General features: G+C 43.8%; 1 protein-coding gene across 1 annotated transcript in view; it reads left to right on the top strand.

Moving 5' to 3' along the window:
• Window positions 1-3,543: 3,543 nt before the first annotated feature.
• NHSL1 (NHS like 1) overlaps window positions 3,544-21,240 on the top strand; it is a 180,408-nt gene continuing 162,711 nt past the window's right edge. Inside the window, exon 1 of the mRNA XM_086461188.1 lies at window positions 3,544-3,901. Coding sequence (XP_086317314.1) covers window positions 3,544-3,901 — 358 coding nt within the window. The remainder of the gene's footprint in view (window positions 3,902-21,240) is intronic.

Below are 21,240 nucleotides of genomic sequence, written 5' to 3' on the forward strand. Positions count from 1 at the left end.
CACGGGCAGCAGCCTGCCGATGGCAGGGAGAAGCACCGGGGCAGTCACTGCTGCTGCCCCACCAGGCTCTGCCCACCTGGCTGGCGGTGCCCACCTCACCCCGGTGCTCCCCCAAGCCTGCGGGAGTACAAAAAAAGGGGCAGGAGCATCCTTGTGGTGCTGCCAGAAAAGGAAACATTTTCCAGGCATAACTGCTTGAAGCAGACAATACGCACAGGTACCTGAGGGGGACGGGGTGTCCCTAAGAAAGTCTGTCTTTCCGCTGAACTTGGAAATTTTAAATGCTTCCTTTTCAGCACGGTGAATACTGTAAATCTCTAACTGTGTAAGTATTTAAGCTCTGTTTCCCTTCCTATGTCCCTTCCTTTTGCACAGGAAGAAACAAGCTCTGAGACCATCCTTTACTGGTTTCAGTTAACTGATGTTCACATTTCAGTCACTCAATATTTACATTTTTTTTCACACCTTTTTTTTTTTTTTTTTTCTGAGTATTCCATAAAGTAACAGCCCAACCCAGAAAAACAGAAAGAAGTAAATTAATGAGAAAAAGTATTGTTCTGGAAATAAACATACAGACTTCGAATGTTTTGAGAACATCAGTGCATTTTAAATTCAGATTTATTTCTCAGCTTGGTTTAACTGTCAGTCCTAAAAAGACCTTATTTTTTATGAGATGTTATTCCCATCAAAAATATTCAAGCTGTCACAGTAGCTCATTTTACAGTTCGCAAACATAAGAACCAGGGAAATAGGTAAAGTTGGCTTCACTGGCAGTGAAATTCCACTCACTCACAGTAGCTGAGGCTCTTTACTGTGTTTAGGTGTTGCCTAAAGTTTCATTTTCTTGTTATTATTCTCCCTGCACTCAAATCTGTTTTAAATATCTTTTTTTCCCGCTTACAGATAAGAACATGCAAAAATATTTGCAGTATCAGGATTTGGTCTGAATTTTCAGAACGGATATTAGGCTGGTAAACGCATCTTTTTTAAAACTACCTATTACTAAAACTTAAAAATAAAAATGAGTAATTTCCAACCAAGCAAATATGCTCACGGTCTAGTGATATTTGCACCAGCAGATATACATTGCTGTGGGCTCTGTTCATTTGACACTTGAACTGAGCTCTTTTCTTGTTATCTTCCTACTGTGTTTCCCCATGATACTCCTGTAGTTTAAAGAAAACATACAAAGATACACTCCTTCACATTCAAACATGACAGTGAACAAGTCACAGGTTTTATCAAACAACTATCACAAACAAATATGTCTAAGAACTAATGAAGACATTCTGTCCCAAAATAAAACCAGAAGAATTCAATATGAGAGAATGACTGCTTTCCATCCTCTGTTAATCAATCCTGACAGCTTCCTCGTCAAAAGACTATTGCTTACGATTCCTTAAGTGCTTAAACCCCTGGATCAAACATCATTTTGCCTGTTTGCACCATGTTCTTCTCATCAGTTTCTACAAATATTGCACATACGCACTCAGCAGTACTGCCTGTGACAGATAATCACTGGGAACATTCCAAGTTGCAAAGTTACCCATTGGTGACCGGTTTGGACCAAGGTCTGAAGAAAGTGGGTTTATTCTTTATTTTCTGCACACCAGATTGCATTGCCTCCCCCCCTCAGAAAATGTGACGAATGAAACATTTTTCTTGAGGAATGTACAAGAAGAATCAATGACTTGCAATTTTTACGTATAAGTATCACCCCTAAATGTGTTTCCTGTAGATCTTAACTCTTGGGCATGCCATTGAGCCTGTGGTTTGTATCCCACTGTCTGTGGCCTTGCCCCCCAGACTCCTCCATGCACCAAGGAGCTTCTGAGACACTACTGGTGGATTTGTTTTCCTCAGGTTTCCCTCGAGTAACCAAGGCTAAAATTACATACAAGAATTTCTATAAGGCAGAATATTGCGTTATGAATTTTGTGCTCCCAAGATGCTAATGGAAGGGCACAGTGGATCTGTCCCTGGATCCTTCCTTCTCCAGCCGATTCTCTTTCTTTCATCACGTAGATCCATCAGCTGCAGCTGCAGCGGGCTATGGGGCAGGAGGGGACCACACACTTTTCCCCAGGGCCCTTTTCCACAAGAAGAAAGAGTTTGGGTTCCTCTCTTTATCATATAGCAGGAGGCAGAGCCAGTAGGGCATTGTCCAATTAAAATTAAAGAGCAGCTGTTGACAGTTGCTAGCAGCCTAAATTGGTTCTGTGGGGAATTGCCCCTGAGAGCAGCCATCTCGCTGAAGAGCTGATCGTGCCTTAACGCGGGCAGAGCGCGGCGGCTCTTAAGGCTCCGACCTGCCTTCAGCCCCTACCAGAACAACCCGCTGGGGCAGCACCGCTCGGTGTCACGCTGCCTGGTTCAGACTTCGCTTTTCCTACCTCGGTGTCAATCTTACTAAAAATTAACCGCCGCCACGCGTGTTTCCCTGGCAGGCTGCTCCCCTACCGCCTCTCGGAGCAGCCTCTCCGGCCTGACCTGCGGCACGGCGAGGGAAGGGGCCAGCACCCACCCGCCCCGTCTCCTGCTTGGCCCCTTCGGCCGGGCGGGAGGAGGCGGGGGCAGTGAGGCCAGAGGGGGTGTCGTCCCCTCGGGGAGCCCCGCCGGGCCGGTGCAGAGCGCCGCGGGGCCGGGCCGGGCCGGCAGGGGCTACCTAGGCTGTTAGCTGGCCGGGAGGGGTGAGGCTCTGGCAGAGGCTCCAGTTCGGGGAGCCACAGGTAGGCGGCGGCCTCTTTTTCTTTTCCCAGGTTCGTGGAGGCTTTTTTTTTTTTTTTTTTTTTTTTTTTTGTTTCCCTCCCCTCTCTCCTCCTCTCTTTCCAGTTCTTACTTTCCGGGTTGGGAGTTTGGTGCGTTCAGAAAAGTGCCTGCAACGGCGCGGGGTTCCCCAGGTGGGGCTGCTCCGGGCTTCTCGCTGCTCCTCTCCTCCTCCTCCTCCTTTCCCTCCCCCCTCCTCTGGCTGACTTTCCTCCTTTGTGGTCGCATCCAGGGAGCTTCAGCCCCCCTCCCACGCTTCCTCCTTCCCCCCTCCCTCCCCAATCTTCACTTCGGGGAGAGCAAGCCGGGCTCTTTCCTGCCTCCCGGCCGCAGGGAAGCGCCGCGCCGCCGCGGGTTCTCCCCGCGCCCGCCGTGCGGCGGTGCTGCGGCGGCGGCGGCCGCCCCGCTCCTCTCCGCTTCCCTCCCTCCCTCCTTCCCTCCCTTCCCTCCTCCCGGGGCCGCTCCCTCCTCCAAGGGGCCGCTCCCGCACATGGGCGCCGTGCGGGGCTCCCCCTTCGCCGGGGCGGCGGCAGCGGCTCCCCCCCGGCCCCGGAGCGCGTAACCCGGCCGCCCTCCCGCCCCGATTCATTTGTTGTTGTTGTTGTTCTCCCTCACTCTCTCCCTCTTTCTCTCTCTCTCCTCTTTCTGAACTTTTGTCACCGCGGTCGCTGCGCGGATGAAGACTTTCCGCGCTGGGGACTCCTAGCTGCTCCCCGCCACCGTGCGCTGCGCTGCCCTCCGTGCCCCCGTCCCTGTCCCCCGCCCCCCGCCGCCGCGATGCCGTTCCCCCTGCGGACCCTGGAGCCGCTGAAGCTGTGCAGGTTGGAGGAGGCCGGCGGGGACGGCGCAGAGCGGGGCGGCCCGGCGCCGGGGGACCACGCCGGGGCAGCGGAGGGGGGCGGCGGGCGCCGCCGCGGAGCGGTGCCGCTCTTCGGGACGCTGGAGCAGGTCAGCTCGTACGCGCTGGTGTCGCTGCTGATGCAGCTCTCTGACCTCTCCCGCTGCGCCGGCGACATCTTCGGCGGGATCCTCAGCGAGGCGGACTCCCTCTGCCACCGCAACGCCCGGCTCCAGCGCCGCCTCGGCGCCCTGGAAGCGCTCCTCACCCGCCTCGACCACCGCAAAGTCAAGATCCGTGAGTGCGACCCTTGCCCGCCAGTGGCTGCCAGCCCGGGACGGTGGCGGGACAGTTCGGAGAGGGGGAGGGAGGGGGACGGGGACACCGGCCGAGGGGCGCCCGCCCGGTGGCGGGGCGGTTTGCGCGGCAGGCTTTACTTTATTTAGTTATTTATTTAAAAAAGAAAAGAGGGGCGAACTTAAGCATCCCCCCTCTCGCCTTTTACTGATGCAGGTGACGGCGGCCGCCCCCAACGTCCCGCCGCGGCTCCTCCCGGGGCCCCGCTGGCTGCAGCGCGGCGCTGCTCGTCCCCTCCCGGTAACGCCGGCCCCGGGCAGGGAGGTGTCAGCGTGCGGGGCCGGTGGCTCCTGGTGTTTTCCCAGTGCCCCTGTCTGGCAGAAATCGAGCCCCCTGCAGCGGGGGCGAGGGGAGCTGGGCGGCTGTCAGCGCTCCCAGGGCGGGGAGGTTCCTGCTAGGGGGAGCGCGGTAATCCCGAGGGGCGGCTGGGGGCGGGGAGGGGGGGGGGGTGTTTGTGTGTTGATGCCGGGTTTGTGCTAGACTTCGGATCAGCCGGGTTTCTGACAGTTCAGCCCACATGCCTGATTAATTCTTTTGTATGTGCATGGGAAGACCTCAGTAAATAGAAACCTGGATATACTTTGCTGCTGGTTTTGTGTTTCTCGGGTCTCCTGAGCTTCTGTTCTGTGTGCAGAACTGATCCCAAGTTTGTGGGGATCCCAACTTCATACGGAGCACGAGAGGCGAGATCCAGATTTGGTGTCGGATTCCTAAGTAGTGGCAGTACAGGGAGGTTCTTAAGTTTCTTTCTGAAAAGCCTGTACAGTAGCCCTCAGAAGCGACTAATTGCAGAGCTACGGGAAAAGTTTTTTCCAAGCTCGGTCCAACTTTGGAGAAAGGATCCTCCAAAAATTGTGTCTGCTGCATGGAGTTTCATTTGTGCGTGTCTTAGCTCCCACAGACCAGGTGAAAGACAGCTTGCAGCATCAGTGGAGCTTTCTCAGTGTGTGGGAAACATTCAGGAGTCCACAGAACTGTGTTGCAACTTCGTGGCAGCTGTGTGAGGTCTAAGCGTAGCCTACATAGGATTGCAGCTCGGACACCAGCGATAGTTTTCTTTTAAGTGGAAGTAGAAAGCCTGCTCTGCATATGGCATGCTTATGAACAAAATTGATAAGGAAGCCTCTCACAGATAAGATTCAGAGTATGAACCCTGTCTGGGTACCTCAGCTATTTGGTTGCAGAATTATTCTTTAAGGCATACTTCAGTACATGGTTCCCCCAAAGGAGGAAGCCATCATCACCCTTACCAAAAGGCAATTTCTGTGGTTTGTAATCGTTAGGCTAAAGTTTTGTGATTACCAGTTTGACTTTTTCGGTGCTTTGTAACTGCTTGACAAACTTGATGAGCTTTTTCTTCCTCACCACGACAGGTATATCCTTTTCTGCCAATATACTTATGTTGGTTTGGCACAGTGTGGTGCAGTCAGGCTTGAAAGGAGAATGTTTTATTGCTGGGGATACCTGCAGTATGGTAGTACATTACATTGATGCCCTGATAGGAAGCGATAATAATTAGCTCCCTATTTATATCTCTGTTTTCATAGGGAGCTAATGAGTACTGTACAGTAATGCAACACATCTGAAGGGAAAGGTGAAATAAGGCAGCACTGTGCAAACCCTGAGATTTTACATGTGTCAGACATTTAGTTACTGTATTCTCTCTTGGTCATCGTTTTGTACAAGTTACGTATTTACTACTTACTTTTTTTTTAATTCTAACTCGGTTCCTTGAGCTAAGCCTGTTACTGCTTTTAATTTGATGGTCTTTGCTTTTGTCATTGCAATTCCCCAAACTGGCCACACTTCTTACATTTGGCTTTCTCCATTTGGTTTTAAATTCTTTGGTAAGTGGTGTCTCTTCTGTCAAATTTAATTTTGCTACTTGGCATCTGCATTGCTGCTGCTAATACTTACTTTTCAAAGATCTCATTCATTGAAGTCAATGAGAGTTAATGATTATTTCTTTATTTTTTTTTTTAATTGTATGAAATACAGCCTTTTCGTGAAGGACGATTATTTTATTTGCCTATCGGTCGCAGGAATTGATGTGTAGGCTAAGCATATTGACGTGAAGTTGCATATAAAGACATATCAATTCTGTTCTTCCATGCTTTCTACATGTTGTAATCTGGCCAAGGAGGTCAGGCAGGATGGTCAGTTGTAGTTAGCATCATGAACGTCTCTATAATGCAAGCCGTCAAGGCTTGTCTGCAAGTTTAACCCTGTTCCTGGCATTAAAGGGAAATATCTGCAAAACAAAGAGAATGGTTTAATAATGCTGGCTTTGTTTGGGAAGAATGACAAGGGGTATTTTTCCTTCCCATTTTTGAAGATGGAGAAGCTTCATGGAGAAAGCTATTTGCTGGTGTGGGACTGTAAGAACAACAAAGATTGTAAAGAAATTCAATTGCTTTCCCATTTACTAGATTCTTACTGCTCATAAACCTTTTCTTGGGGGGGGGGGAATATTGTGAACTGCTGTCTCTCTTGTGGTGCACAGGCAGATGCAGCGTGATGTATCAGATGACTGACGTATTTTGCCCTGGCTTTCAGGATAAGGAGATAGGACATTGTATACTTGCTTTTCAAATCACGGATAATTTCTACTTGAATAAATGTCTTTTTTTCTCTTTGTGGGGCCCAGACAATAATTTCCTTTTGTAACCAAAGGTCCCAGGATGACTTTTGTGATCCCAGCATGATCTTAACATGGGAAGGACCAGAAGAGGAGTAGCAAACTTCAAATCTTCACGTCTTGGGAAGTAGCTGCAGACTGGTAGCTGGTATAAGCTATGCTACATATGTCCCTGATGCTTGGGAAAGTACATACTTTGAAACTGTGAGGGCTTTTTATTTGTGTACTGTCATCATTTTGTTTCAAAGTAAAGTTTCCATGTGATGTCCTTCAGATAACAGGGGTCCATGAGTGCTTGTTCCTCGCTGAGCATGGGTGGGGGGGTGAGGGAGGGAGAAGTAGGCAGAGCAAAGCTCTTTGTCTTCAGTTAGTCGTTCTTTACAGTCATGGACTGTGTTTGCTTGTCTGGCTGTACGGTGCGTCCTTTGTGTAGGATCCCTATGTTCCTAGATATGCATATTGGAGTATTAATAGGTAAATGTGTCTTCAGTCATCTCTGCTGTTTCTCTTCTGTTAAATACTCTTTGGTATCCTGTAGTGAAGGCATTAGTTCAAGAGCATCCATTCATTGCCCCACATGTGAAAGAACTTTGTGATGTGGCAGGCTGGTTAACAATGTGCTGTATTGCAGTAGGTGCTAGGTCTTTGCAACCCAGAGGGAAACGTCCTCATCTGTCAAGAGTGCCTGGACTTCTGCTGTGCCCTTCAACTGGGAGACCTGTTTTCCAAGGGTTTTGTATTGGTGTGCCACACGCACTCGGAGAGTTTAGTTTTATGTCCACTTCAGGGTATTGAAGGTAGCTTTCAGTTGTACGTGATCTTAGTGGTGGTTGTTTTTTCGAGGATTTGCCAGTGACACTGGGGTTCACTGGAATGGTTCAGCTCTCTCTGGTTTGGTTTGACTGTCTTAAACTTTCCATTTAGGGTGGTAGAGAAGTATCTCTTTATGTCCCCCAACTGAGAAACTTGTGCCTGACTCTATTTCAATACAAGGATATTTTTAAGGCCACTTAATAAAATGCTTTCCTGACATGTATTTGAGCTTTGCATGATGCACAGGGTGTTGTGCCATAAGAAGGGACATCAAAATATGATGAGACATGTCCCTGTGGGGCAGATGACTGGTTTATAACTCATGGTGATGGGAGGCACTAATGGCTCAAGGTGGTTTATAAAATTCAATGCGGTACTCGTGACCTTAGTTTAACTGCACTAGCCACGTCTAGAGAATTAATTAGATTCAGTACTTTGTTAACAGTCTTTCATCAGGTTTTCATTAAGCTTATGTGCATTGCTGTTTCGCCTAGTGTTTTGTTATATGTTTCCAGCATCCAGCTGCCCTAGTATGTTTTACACCATGGAACTTGCCTAACAGCTTTTCATCTTCTAGCAGCGTGCATCAGTAGCTGTGACCTAGCATTAGGTGATGTAGTTTTCATCGCTTTCAGTTCTTAAACGTCAGGGTGGGTGAGGACAAGTGCCTCTTTGAAGTGATCAGAGCTCATCAAAAGGCATGTGATGGCAGCAGAGAAATCTTGCGTGAATTACAAGACGAGCTCTTGGGAAACGCTGTGAGGCCTTAAACAGTCATGGTTTTTATAGTGCATGAAGAAGGACATTTTTTCCATTAATATTCATCTTCTAGCATCTAGCAGATACTTATGCAAAAATTAATATTGCTGTTCTTTTCTGTGAATTCTCATGGTTCAACAGACTGGAAGGCTGTCCCTTCCATCTTCTGTGCTATTTATTTTTAGTATTTCTGAAGAGATGTTTTGAGAGAAATGCTGGGAGGTTAACCTAATGACAACTTCTGGTTCAGTTTCTCCGGTAGTAGGATAGGGTTTGGCCAGTATGTACCTCCTATTTTAACAAGAAGAAACTGATCCTGTGGGAGGGAGGAAACGCTGTCTCCTAATTAGCATTGTTGTTGTTTAAAATCCGTCTGTGTTTGGTTTTAAAGGCACAGCATAATCATTTGACGTTCATGCAGAACATGTATACATATGTAAGTTTTTTTTTTTTTTCAAGTTTAAGCACATTAATGCAAGAGAGGCTGGGGGGGATGGGAAGTGTGGATTTCTGTTTGTGTGCATGATGGAAGGACAATCCAGTTTACACTTCATCTCCTGCTATTTTGTTTAGTAAGTATTTTCCACTCTTTGTGTGCAAGGCAATACTGGAGCACATTTCCTGCTTTAGCCGAACAGGAAGCTTTATTCAGCTTATTCCTAGGGAAACCCCTCCTCCATCCCTAGTCGCCAAACGTGAGCATTACTTGAGACAGTATCAGCAGCAGGCAGGAGATGAACGAGCTGGCTGACTTGCTGGGCTTTGTATAGCTTCTGGTGTAAGGATAGAATGTACAAGATACTCATCACCCTGTAATAACAAGAAGAACCCTTCTTTAGAAAAAGGTTTAGGAAGAAAAAAAAAACCCAAACAAAACACATGCCCTCCTAAAAGAAAAAAAAAAAAACAAACAAATCAACAAACACACCACAACCCAAAACCCCACACCAACCATCAAAACCATGGTGTGCTGTTGAGGAAGGTTTGGTGAGAGAAGACTGACTTTCAGGTGAAAAATTCTGTTCTAACGCTATTTGGGAGCTGCAGTTAGGCTAAGATACTCTACAGATGCTGGAGGTAACTGTCTACTATGGTACTTTTCTTCTCTCTTTTGCTGTGTAATATGAAGATTCAGCAGCAAAGTTCAAACCACGTTAAGCAGTTAATTGCTAAGTTCCCCTTGGAAAAAAAAAACAAAACCCAACCAACAAACAACCCTTCTCTTTTACCCTGTTGTAATTATTCAGATTGCTGCTCAGAAGCAGTATCACTTGTTTTATATAGCTAGTTCAAGACTAATTATGTGTGGAAATTCAACCTGATCCAAAGGAGATTTCGTTTGAAATAAGCAGGAAGAAAGTCTGAGTTAGAAAAAGATTTCCCATGGGGACGGTGGGCCAAGTCGTTGTCCTGCTGAGTGGCAAAGCTCCAGCCGAATTCAGTTTGATGAGGGTTTGGCTTGCTGTTTTGAAAACAGTTGACACTCTTTGGCTGAAATGCAGAGCTGCTTTGTACATTGCTCAGAACCTATTATACACCACCTATGAACATTTATTTCCGTAGATCTTATGATTGGCTTGATCATTCAGGAAAATGGTGTTTAGGAGAAGTAGTTAATGAATTAAACATACTTGTATTTAGTTGTTTTCAATTAGGATCTATTTTGAAGGTTCCTAGATATTTTAGGATACAATAAAATGTCCTCAGAAGTTTCTCTTCCTATTAGTATTGGCACAGTCTCAGCTTGGTTGAGTGCAAGCTAGTAATCTTGGTCTTGTGGGCTTCTCTCCTAAGCTGCTAATATGAAGTTCCTGCAGAAGAGGCATTTTTTGTGTGAACTATTAACAAACATAAAACAACACAGTGGAAAGCCACTGAAATTCCTCAAAACCTCTGTCCTGGAATTTAAACCAGCCTCTAATCAGTGGCGAGTCAGATGAGGCTTTCAAGGGGGAAGGGGAGCAGATTATCCCACATGTGCTTGCACCTTCCTCCAAAGCATTTGATGCTGGCTGCCATCAGCCATGGGATATTCCACTTAACGTTACCAAGGCCAGATTCACCATGGTAATTCCTGGCCTTTTCCCATATTTCTGGGTGAAGGAGGGGCAATTTCCCTTTCCTCATCCTTCTTTCCCCCCCCCCCCCCCCCCCGCATGTTCAGATAAATGATATGATAAATGAGGGCATGCGCTTTGGTTCCTGTTATCAGGAGCATTAGTGCAGCACAAACAGAAAGAGAGATTGAGAAATAGAAGGAATTAAAAAATGCACATTGAAGGCTTGGCAATTATGCAAAGTCCCAGTTTCTTTTGTAGTCGTAAACTGGCTATCAGCAGGCAAGATCAAAGCTGTCCACCCTAACAGTTAACAAGATCAATTAAACATGGTAATTAAATGTTGTTCTCTGCTGTAGGTTGGATAGGAAACCTGCTGGTTGGATGGCCGTCTCCAGAGAGCCTGGATGACACGCCACTTAAGAGACTAGAAGTATCTTTCTACATGTGGGTTAAGCACAGATTAATGTGGGTGGACTTTGCAAGTTGTTTGTATTTATATTGTACCATGTTTTAGTTGGGCAGGGCTTCTTCTGGCTTCAGGCTGTCGTGTTCTTTTCCTTTGTCATTTGTGAATTATGGTGTTTTAAGTTAGGTTTTATTTAATTTATTTATTTATTGGCCCCTTGTCCTTTAATCAGCCTTGTGCGTATGAGATTTCGTTGCCCTTTGAGAATTATGAGTAGCTAGATTATGAACGTTTAAGGTCCTACCGAATGTGGTTTAGCTTGCGTCCCTGTGCAATCTGGAGGCAGGGTAGCCACACCCACAGAGAGAGGCAGTGCTGAGCAATTGCTTTGCCATAACTCCTCTTGGTAATTTCCCCGTCAGAGCTACTGGTCTACATGCTTTTTAGGTTAAGACGTGATTGGGGTTTTTCCTCCTCCTTCTCTTCTCTTCCTCTTTTTCCTTAATAGTTTAGGCTCCCCATCCCAGGTGTGCTCTGAGCTGCCTCTCCATCTCCAGTCCTGCCTGCTCTGAGGTGTGACAGGTTTAATGTTGTAACCCATGTTGTGCCTGATAAAACTGCCCTTGGGCATCTCCCCTTGCTCAAATACGACACTCTCTGCGTGCCTGATGGTAGGATTTGGGAGGAAGGAGGTGAGGGGATGGAAGACAGAGATGGGAAAAGGTGAAATTTGATGGAGCTTCTGGCTTTCTTGTGACAATCCCTTCTCACCCCTCCATTTCGTACCCCTCTGTTTTGGTCCCAGTGTAAGGCCTTCCTGGCTGGAGTTGTGGCACAGTGGATAGCGCTATAATAATAGTCCTAATCCTGTCCGAGTATGTCCCTTTGTTAATTTTTAATGCTTCCCTTCCAAACACAGAGATGTCTACACCATTACAGTGGCGGAAATGAGAGTATCCAGGTATTACTTGATAAAAAAGTCTCAAAGGGATTCACTTTAATGGATATCTGTGGCTGAGTTCTTAAAACTTTTGAACTTAAAGGACATTTAAATGTCTCAGTATGTTTCCTTTCCCTGTTCTACATTTGAGCAGCAGCTCTGTTTTAATCTGAAGTTGAACATCTTGACGACCAGTAGATCTGTTAAGTTAGTTGATTGGATATTCCTTTTACTGTAATAAGGCTGTAGTCTTAACTAAGCAAATTTTGATTAAGATTGTAATTTTTTTAATTAATTTAGCTTCTACTTTTCAGAGATTAGGACTATAACAGATGCCTCCTGAAGTAAATTGGAACTATGGATGCTATCTGAAGAATTGAGTCAATTTTTCTACTAGCAGTAACTACTACTGTAAATTGCAATGGAAAAACAATAAGGTAGAGATTTCAAGAATATTGAGTAATAGTGACAGTGGTGGGTGGTATTTTATTTTTTAATTTTATTTCTTTCTGATTGAATGGCCAACTGGAAAATGAAAACAAGAGTTCTCCAGAATATTCTAAATAGTAATTTATTGTACTTAAATGCTCTTCTTTCTCCTTGCTCCTTCCTTTTTTTTTTTTTAGGATCAAAATGCTGGCTACCAAAGAGCTCTCATTGACTTTTAAGTGGTGGGATAAATGTTGCTGCTTACTGGCTTACATATATTCTTCTGTGTCTGGTTGTTACACTGGTGCTTACCAACCTAACAAACATTTTTCTCACCAGCTTGGGTTTGAGTAAGAAAGCAAGGTTAGTCTTTTGCCTGGCAAACGGACATCTGTCTTCTACTTTGGCAAGTTTGGGGTTTTGACAACGGATGGAATTTGCTTACAGGAAGCTCAGCAGGACTTGAGAGGAGTGCTTTGTGGGTTATCTTTAGTGGCACCTTTTGTTCCTGTTGTACAGGAGGAAAGAGCTCCCAAGTGAGTGCTGTTGGCTTTCCCTCCCTATTCAATATCTGGTTGATCCTGAGTAACTGAATCTGCCCGAGTGGCTTGAAAAAACAAGTGATGTTTGGCTAATGCACTACCTTTAAATGTTAAAAAGAAAGCCTCAAAATGTTATTAGCCACACTGTCCTTAGAGGCGCTTAAAACTTTTGAGGTCCTTTTGAATTAGAAAAAATAAAGACAACCACCAGGAAGTGGGAACAAGCTCTTGCAAAACTTATGTAAAACATTCCCCGATCTAAATCAATTCCCTTGATTTTCAGTTTGGAAGAAAGATAGCACAAGTAAAGCCTGATTGATAACACAGCACGATCTACCTACCCCATCCCACTTATTCTGAACATGATGCAAATAAAATCCTTTTTTATCAAATTTTGAATGATTCCCCCCCCCAACATAGGTACTAGACACTGAAAATTTTTCTTTTGCAGAAGTTCAAGAACCCAAGAATTTCTGGAAATAATCACTCTGTAAGATTGAGATATATGTTAATATGTATGTGAACAATAATGCGATGAAGTATAGGGTTACAGTCTCCTTTATACTACTTTGATTTGTAGTGTTGGAAAAATGGAGGCATTTTAAATATGAGAAAGAACTCCATAAGTTTGTTCTACGTGTGTTATGAGGGAGAAAGAATGAAAATACTGTAATGTTCATAATATGACTTTGTGTGTTAGTTTAGATGCAGTTTTAGAAAACTTGTTCATTAAACAAGTTATTTCCTTGTTCTGTTGAAATAAAGGTAGGTAGTTACTGCGCGATTCCTCCTGCTAGCTTTTTTTTTTCTAATAGTATGTGTATGTGATACAAGATGAAGAGTATTACAAGGTATAAGCATATTTATCACAAAAAGTCAGTTTGCATGGCTGAATGCCTGCTGCAGGGAATGGGCAGGGTAGGAAACAGAAGGGTGATAATGGGCGAATAGGAAGGTTTTGTACCAGCTGTGTTCGGGAGTTTGATGGAAGCCAAGATACAGGAAACTGGTATAGCAACTGATCTCTGCGGGGCCAACACCCTTGCCTGTATCTCTGGCTGCTGCCCTCGCTGTAGGGAGCGTGTGCAGTCCTGTTGGGCAGGCTGGGACAGCCCAAGCCCTGCGGGGAGCAGTCCTGCAGAGAGTGGGGGGCCCCGACCCTGTTGGGCTGCAGCTAGACTCGGCCCCGGTTGTGCAACGTGTGCCGAAGTGGCTCTGCCTCTGCGCTTGCTGAAATCCCAGGTAGCATTGTGTAGGGTTTACCTCGTCCTGGGGAGGCAAGCATGATCTTAACAAGGGTGTTTTAAATGTAAATAGATTATTACAGTTGATTTTGAAATTATAGTCGCAGTTATAATTATATAATAATTATAAAATATATGGAACTGTAATCTGTAATCATGATCTTTACCTTCAGGAAAGATAGGAAAGCTGGAGAAAATGAGGTGAGTGTGAGCCAGGTCTCTTGCCCTGCCTTGTCTTGGTGGTAGGACAGGGCTGCCCTTCAGCAAGAAGTGCTCTGCATGGGGAGGAGGGAGGCTGTGCCTGCTTATCCTGAAGGAAGGTGAAGCTGCAGTCTTGGCCTACTTGCGATAGCAAATTTCCTTAAAACATTAGAAAGCACTTATTCAGCACAGCCACAATATAGATTTAACTATGAGCGCAAGGCTATTTGCCCTGAGAGAGTCCAGTCTTAACACATACAAGTCAAGCTAGAAGATGGCAATTTAGTTAAGTGTGGTTTAAAAAGGCCTGCATTGAAGAACCCAGAGTTTCACAATATTTATGTGCCTTCTTGAGGTCTAGAGGAAGAGCAGGTAATTAGAAATCCGTGGAGTGTTTGCCTGAGGCAAAGAATACCGCAAAAACATAGAGCTCTTGGTAGTTTTTAGTTTGTCATGTTACAAAAGCCTCGGTTTATTCCATATCTGTTGCAGAGACATTGTATTTACTTGATGGTAATGAAGACCAAAACCATCTGCAGTACTTATTATCTTGCCTGCTCCCACTCGTTCCTGCGTTTGGCTTGACTTCTGTAATTTGTGATGTCCCCTCTGAAGAGTGCGGTATGTAGCATGGGAGGGAGTGCTCTTTAAGGCGTGTTGTTTTGACCCTGTTGCTCTAACAGAGCATGTTTTCCTCTCCCACCCCTTTTCCCAAAACACAAAATACAGTAGCTTTTTCCTTACAAATAATTTTGTTAGTTAGTAGCCTTGCTGACAAATTGTGAAACTTGCTGCAGTCTGGAAATAGCTACAGCTTGTGAGCGGTAGGATGAAGGGTAGGTAATTTAGCATTGTACATAGAGATAATGTGCTGCAGGTTAATACATAAAATATTTAAATGATTTAAATGCATCGTGTAGTGCAACTGGTAGAAAAATGAATTAGGTCACGACAGACAAAAGCTTGTCTTCATTTGAGCTCCTGTCAGCTTGGCATGTTCGTGCTCTGTTGGTTAATAACTCGCTACTCAGAGCAGGATAAGCTTGAGCAGGGTGCTGAGGACTGTGTCCAGTTGGGTTTTGAATATCTCCAAGGATGGCACATCCACAACCTGCCTGGGCAACCTGTGCCAGTGTTTGACTACCCTCATAGTAAAAAAGGTTTTCCTTATTTTTAAATGGAGTTTCTTGTATTTCAGCTTGTGCTCATTGCCCCTTGTTAAAGCATTGTAAGCGGGAATGCTAATATGCTCTTCTTACTGGAAGGTTGTCGAGGAGGGGTGCTAATTTGTACCCAAGATGGACAAGCTGATCAAGAGAGCTGGGATACTCTGTGGCCTTAGGTAAATGTCTTGGCACATTCATCCGAAAAAGGATGGGTAAGGAAAGGTGTTAGTTAATCAAGTTACAAAGCTGTCAGCTAAAAATAACATTTAAAAAAAATAGAATTATTATTTTTAAAATATTATTTATTTATAATTATTTACTTGAGGACTTCTGACCTCGCAGTGCTTCTTTGATAGAGCTTTAATACTCTCAGCAAAAATACCTGCTGCTTCTGTTGAAAGGCAAGGTAATAAACTTGGTTTCAGAAAGATGGAAACTATCTCCAGTGGAGATAGTGGACTGTTTCCAGTGTCTCACCTTACAGATACTATTGGCAATGTCTCTTAGAGCATGAAAAGTGTTCAGTGTTTGCAGGAGGAGCCCTGAACAACCCTTCCGCATGCTTAAGAATTTCAGTAGCGGCTGCTTCTTGAGATTCTGACAAGGATTCCTGGCTAGGTTTTTGGAAACTGTCTAGGATCTAAGTTACATTAATACTGCACGTTTTTTTTTGCTTGTCAATGGGAGCTTTATTAAGCAAGTTAGAAAAGACACCATATAGTTCTGTTCTTCATCTTGTGTGGGGAAAGCAAGTGAACTCTTTTGAGCATTGCAGGAAACATCTCTCTCATCATCCACAGCAGCAGTTGATCAAATAAAGTAGTCCCTCGGTATCGTGAGTTGCTGCTAATTAAACACATTTTCCTGTCCTTCCCCTAAGTAAGCACCCCTTAGTCTGAGTTAATTGCCAGGACTTTGCATGCATGATGGTGCTTTAAATGAAACTTGTGATTTAAAGGCTAAATGAAAGCTATTGGAGAGAAATAACTTATTTTAAAATGTTTTGTTAGACTGCAGGATTATCTGGTATTTTACATAACCTATTACTTACACACATGGATGGCAAACTACTATTATACTTTTTTTTTTCCCAGATGAAAGTTCATAAACTCTTGTTAAAGTGTCCAAATTCACATGGAGGAAGCCAAACTGGCATTCGATAAAGCTATATTTAAAGCTCTTGGCAGGACTTTTCCCATATGAAAGATGTTATACGTAAGCTCTTGGAATAAAACTTTAAAAAGTTTTGAGATGGCAATTCTAAGGACTACTAGATCATTCTAAAATTGAGAGATTTAAATACTATAACACACTTTTGTGTCAGAGTTCTCTTGTCCTACACCATCTTTGTCGTGTATATGTAAATTGATATTTTTTTTTTACAGCACCTCTGGGAAATATCCACTGGATAAGCTTGTAATCTTGGGTATTTGGCACCTCTGTTGCTCTCTGCTATGAAACCTTGCAAAAACGGGGTTCACTGAAAAGTCTGGCCTTAAGTATTTCAGCATAATGAATGATTATTCCCTGCCGCCCCCCCCCCCCCCATTGTGTTTATAAGGAGAATAGTTATAGCCTGTGGAATACATCCTGTTTTCTCTGTTGCAATGAAACCCTTGCTTTTTATTCGTAATGCCTACTATTTTTCTTCTTTGTTAAGGCTGCCCATGTCTGACCCAGGACTTCTTAAAGCCAAAGGCTAATAGAGATGTGTTCCTTTGTTTTTTACCAGAGAGGAAAAGGTTGGGTTTTTTTAAACAAGTTGTTTTTCTTTGTGGTGTTTTCATTCAAACCTTGTATGTCTTTCTGTCTGTCTGTTTCTCTCTCAAAAAAAAAAAAAAAGCGCCCCTCAAAAAAAACAAAACCAAAAAAGCCCCCACCACGTGAAAACAACTGATTTGACTTTATCCAAAGTGAGGAAAACAAAAAAAATAAAGGCATTGTATCCTAAATGCATATATTCTGATTTTGGTTTTCTAATCTGTATCACTACTAGTGTAGATTAAGAACCTAATCCACATCATTTTAAAGTTGATTATAGTCCTTGATACACGTTTTTATGTAAGTAGATCTTGTAGCTAAAATTTCTTTTTGCCTGTTTCTTGTTTGTGTTTAAGGTCAAGAAGACATGGAGGGGTGAAAGTCCGGGTTGACTTACATTTTGTATTTTCCAACATCAGTTTTGACCTTGAGTTGCTAAGTATGAACTTGGAACAAAAGAGCTTTACAGAAGTGGTTGATGGATGGGTTGTAATATTGAAGTTTCCCTCCCCCATGCTCACATCCTTGGAGCTTACTGTTGTTAGACTGAAGTGCTGTCTTCGTGGGGAATAGCCTGCTTGCTTCAGGAGTTAAAAATGTTGAGGCTGGCACTTTGGGAGTTTGTTTATAATAGTGAAGATGTAGGGCAGAGAGAAAAAGTGGAAAGTGTGTAGGTAAGTTTTGGGGTTTTCTTTTGGGGGGAGGATATCCCCCAATGTTTCCTAATTAGGTAGTTGTTTTAGATCAACATTTTGCGTATCTATTCCATAGGAAATGCTATTATATTGCTTTTCTGTTTGCAAGCAGCTTCCTTTATGTGTGGATTGTGGCTTTTTTTTTAATATTTTTTTTGAACCCTATCCCCTCTACAGCTTTCCCCCCATTTATTTCAGTAGCTCTAGCTATTGCAGGTTTGTGTTTTGGCAAAATTGCTGAGATTACCCCTCATTCTTCTTCACTGAAATGCTATAAAAACAGAGAGGGGCTTGTTTGGGGAGGAGAGGGAATTACCAGCAGTGGAAGTAGCTGGATATAACGGTGGTATATCTAGGAATGCTCTGGAAGCCGGATTTTGCAATATTGACATTTGAAAATGGAGTTCCCCATAACTAAGGATTGCCCTTGCATTTTTAATCAATATTCAGTAATGAGTATGGTGTAAGAGCAGGACTGCTGTAGAGCGGTAGTGGGGCAAGCGGTGCCGTGTCAGGCTGGCACTCTGGCTCCCAGCTGGGCTTCTGCCAGTGGTCTGGGGTGTGCTGAGATCAGAAAGTGGGAGAATGTGGCTACCTGTGCTGTCATATCTAGTTGATGTCTCCTTTGCGTTTAATTAATTAATTAATCTGTTTTGCCATGGATGGAAAAGGTAAGGTGGTCGCAAGAACAGATGGCACAAATGGAAAGGGATAGATCGAAGAGAAAGAAAATTAGCGTGAGGCAGGCATTGCTCCCAGTGAACTAACGAAGTTCTGTCCTCTGCAGCCATGTTGCAGTCAAGTTAGATTCTCATGTGTATTGTCTTACTGTTGCTAGTGGGGGTTTTGGTTGTATGTGGGGAAAAAAAAATTAAATAGATGAAGGGGAGGAGTAAAAGGGTCACTTGTTTTGCTTTAAGGAATTTTAGGAAAAAAAACAAATGAATGTGCAAAATCAACAAAAGTTAAACTGCTGTGGATGAAATCCTGTGAGTACTGCTGATGCTTAGAGTGTTAACGGTTGCCAATATCCCTATGAGACCTCTAATAATGACCAGCACTCTTGTACTGTAAACTTGCAAGATCTCCTTTAATATGATTTCAGGCTTGCCTGAAGGTTAGAGATCTTTCTCTTCAAGTCTTGAAGAGACAGATCTTGATTTTGGAAGCTGGAAATACTGAATTTGTGGATGCAGAAGAATGGACTGATGCATAAAGGACTGGGAAACCTCTGTGTGAAAATAGCACCACCACAAAAAAAAAAAAAAAATCCCTAAATGGAATATCAACATTCCTTCTTTGAAGGCTGATGTTTCAAAGTGAGCCACAGTGTAGATGTGGCTATGGTGTTGTGGCCATAGCCATGGCTAAAAGACATTCTCCCTCATAGATGTCAAAAGGGCTTTGAGGATGAAAGAATTCCTGTTTTACAGTTAGGACAAAGAAAATTCAGAAAGGCCAAGCGGGACATCCAAGTAAGCTGGTATCACAGCCTGCATCTCAATCGTGGTGTAATAGGATATCTCAGTGGATCAAGCTGCTCTCCAATCCGTAGGCTGCACAAGCTTGATCTGGCTGGAATTGGCTTGTCTTCTGCTGAACTTCACTTTGATGAGTTTGGCTTTGATGAATAGGGCATCAGTGGCCAAACCTATCCACCAGGTCTGAGGAGGAAGGGAATAGAGTTGCCTGGTATTTTGCAGACTTGGACTGATTGTGACGATTAAGACTGCTTTAATGATGAAGGAAAATAATTGTATTATTCCCTGTAACATTCCATAGACATTTAAATAGAAGACATTGCTTTTCACCCCAGCATTGTATGAAATTAATATTTTTATTATTGTTACACTTCATTTTGGTGCACTAGGAAATTCACTACAACAGCACCTTCTCTAGTAATCGATATTAAAATGGTCCAAAGGTGCCTTTCCTGTTCACTTGTTTGGTTAAGTCTGTGCTGAGGGACACTCACTGCAATACCGTGGTTCATGCTTGCTCCTTCAAACCTGGCCTGTGCTGGCAGCCTTCTTGCTGGTCTGATGGTTAATGCCTGGGCTGAAATCTTTCCTTCTGCTTCAACAATTCTGAAAAGCCTTATTTAGAATTAATGAAAGTGGGGGTTTTTAATAACCCCTTGCAAACAAGTTGAAGAATGGTTTTACCCCGTGAATTAGTAAAGGATTGTAATGTACATGTACATACTGGAATTACTTCATGAGGTATGCCTGAGGATTTCTGTGGAAAGGGTCAAATGCTTTTTGACTTAGGTTAAGTAAATTTCACAAAAGATGTGTATGTGATATCCCCGGTGATTAATTGCTCTCAAATACTTATCCCAGCTGAGTTATGTAATATGAATCTCTGAAGGATTCCCAATAACAAGTTTGTGAATTGTAGATGTAAATGTCTGCAGTGGCTTTTGAAATTTTAGATGTGAAAAGTGCTAATGGGAAAAATATTTTACATAGCTCCTAAGATAAAGATGGGGTCTAGAAATTTTTAAAGCCTTGTGTTTAACTCCTGCTGATTTAAAAAAAATGAGGCTTTGCTATAAATTGTTCCTTATGCTTCTGGCAGAATAAAAGTTGAGTATATTCGAAGAAATTGGACTAAGGCTGAGAAGTGAAAAATACCAACCATAAAGGTGTGTACCTAATTCCTACTGCTGCGTGTGTAAATCTGCTATAATACACTTCATATTGTATGATAGGGTGCCATTTCTGAGTACCTCAATAAGGATTTTTTTTTTTTGGCAGCAGGATGATTTACGATTTTTCTTGGTTTTGTGGAGTCCTAAATTTTTCAGAGTGCTTTTGCTGGCAACTCAGAAATTGGAAATGGACAAACACTGAGCTGAACATGTAGAAGTTTTCTGTATGTATAGAAAATTAAATTTCAAGGTTCATGATACATGTACTAATACCTGAAGATCACAGAAAAAAATAGATTTCTTTGGGTTTGGTTGAAAATGGAGTTTGCAAGGGTGTAGCCTTTCTGAGGCAGTTGAAGGCAGGAAGGGGTTACCTCTTGTGCCGGAGTGCTGAGATCACCATGGACTTGGGAGCCCTGTGCCTGCTGCATGCAGGGTATGGGTGAAATGAACGGTTTCTCTACTTAGGCATAAAGGAAATACAGTAAAACATTTGTTGTGGTAAAGGAAAGCATTCCTGAACACATGAAAGTGTGAGATCTCCAATCCAGATAGGCAGACAGCCTGTGCTTATCTTGCCTGCATTGCTCATGCTCACTACTACCTCAAAACCAGCTTTAATGATGAGGCTGCTGACGTGCTCACACTTCTCCGTATCATGTGCACTCCCATGGTGCTGTTCCCTTGTGTTTCCCAGACTTTGTCTATCACTCATTGGTCAACTTCTTGAGCGGTATCACACCAACCAAGTTTTTGGCCCAATTTACATAGCAGTGGTGGCTTTTGGGTCTGAATTGCCTGTATCCAGCTGCGGCAGGAGAACTTTGGCCTGTCCACGCTGTGTTGGTGGCACCTCTGTGTTGGCTCACAGCAGCCCCCCATGCTCTCCGCCCAGGAAGTGGCAGTCCGGACAGACTTGTATAGTAGGCTACTGGTGGGACCTTTCCTGCTTCAGTTACAGACTGGTTTCCT

Source organism: Leptosomus discolor, chromosome 2 (assembly GCF_034619465.1).
Source record: "Leptosomus discolor isolate bLepDis1 chromosome 2, bLepDis1.hap2, whole genome shotgun sequence".
NCBI classification, from domain to species: Eukaryota; Metazoa; Chordata; class Aves; order Leptosomiformes; family Leptosomidae; genus Leptosomus; species Leptosomus discolor.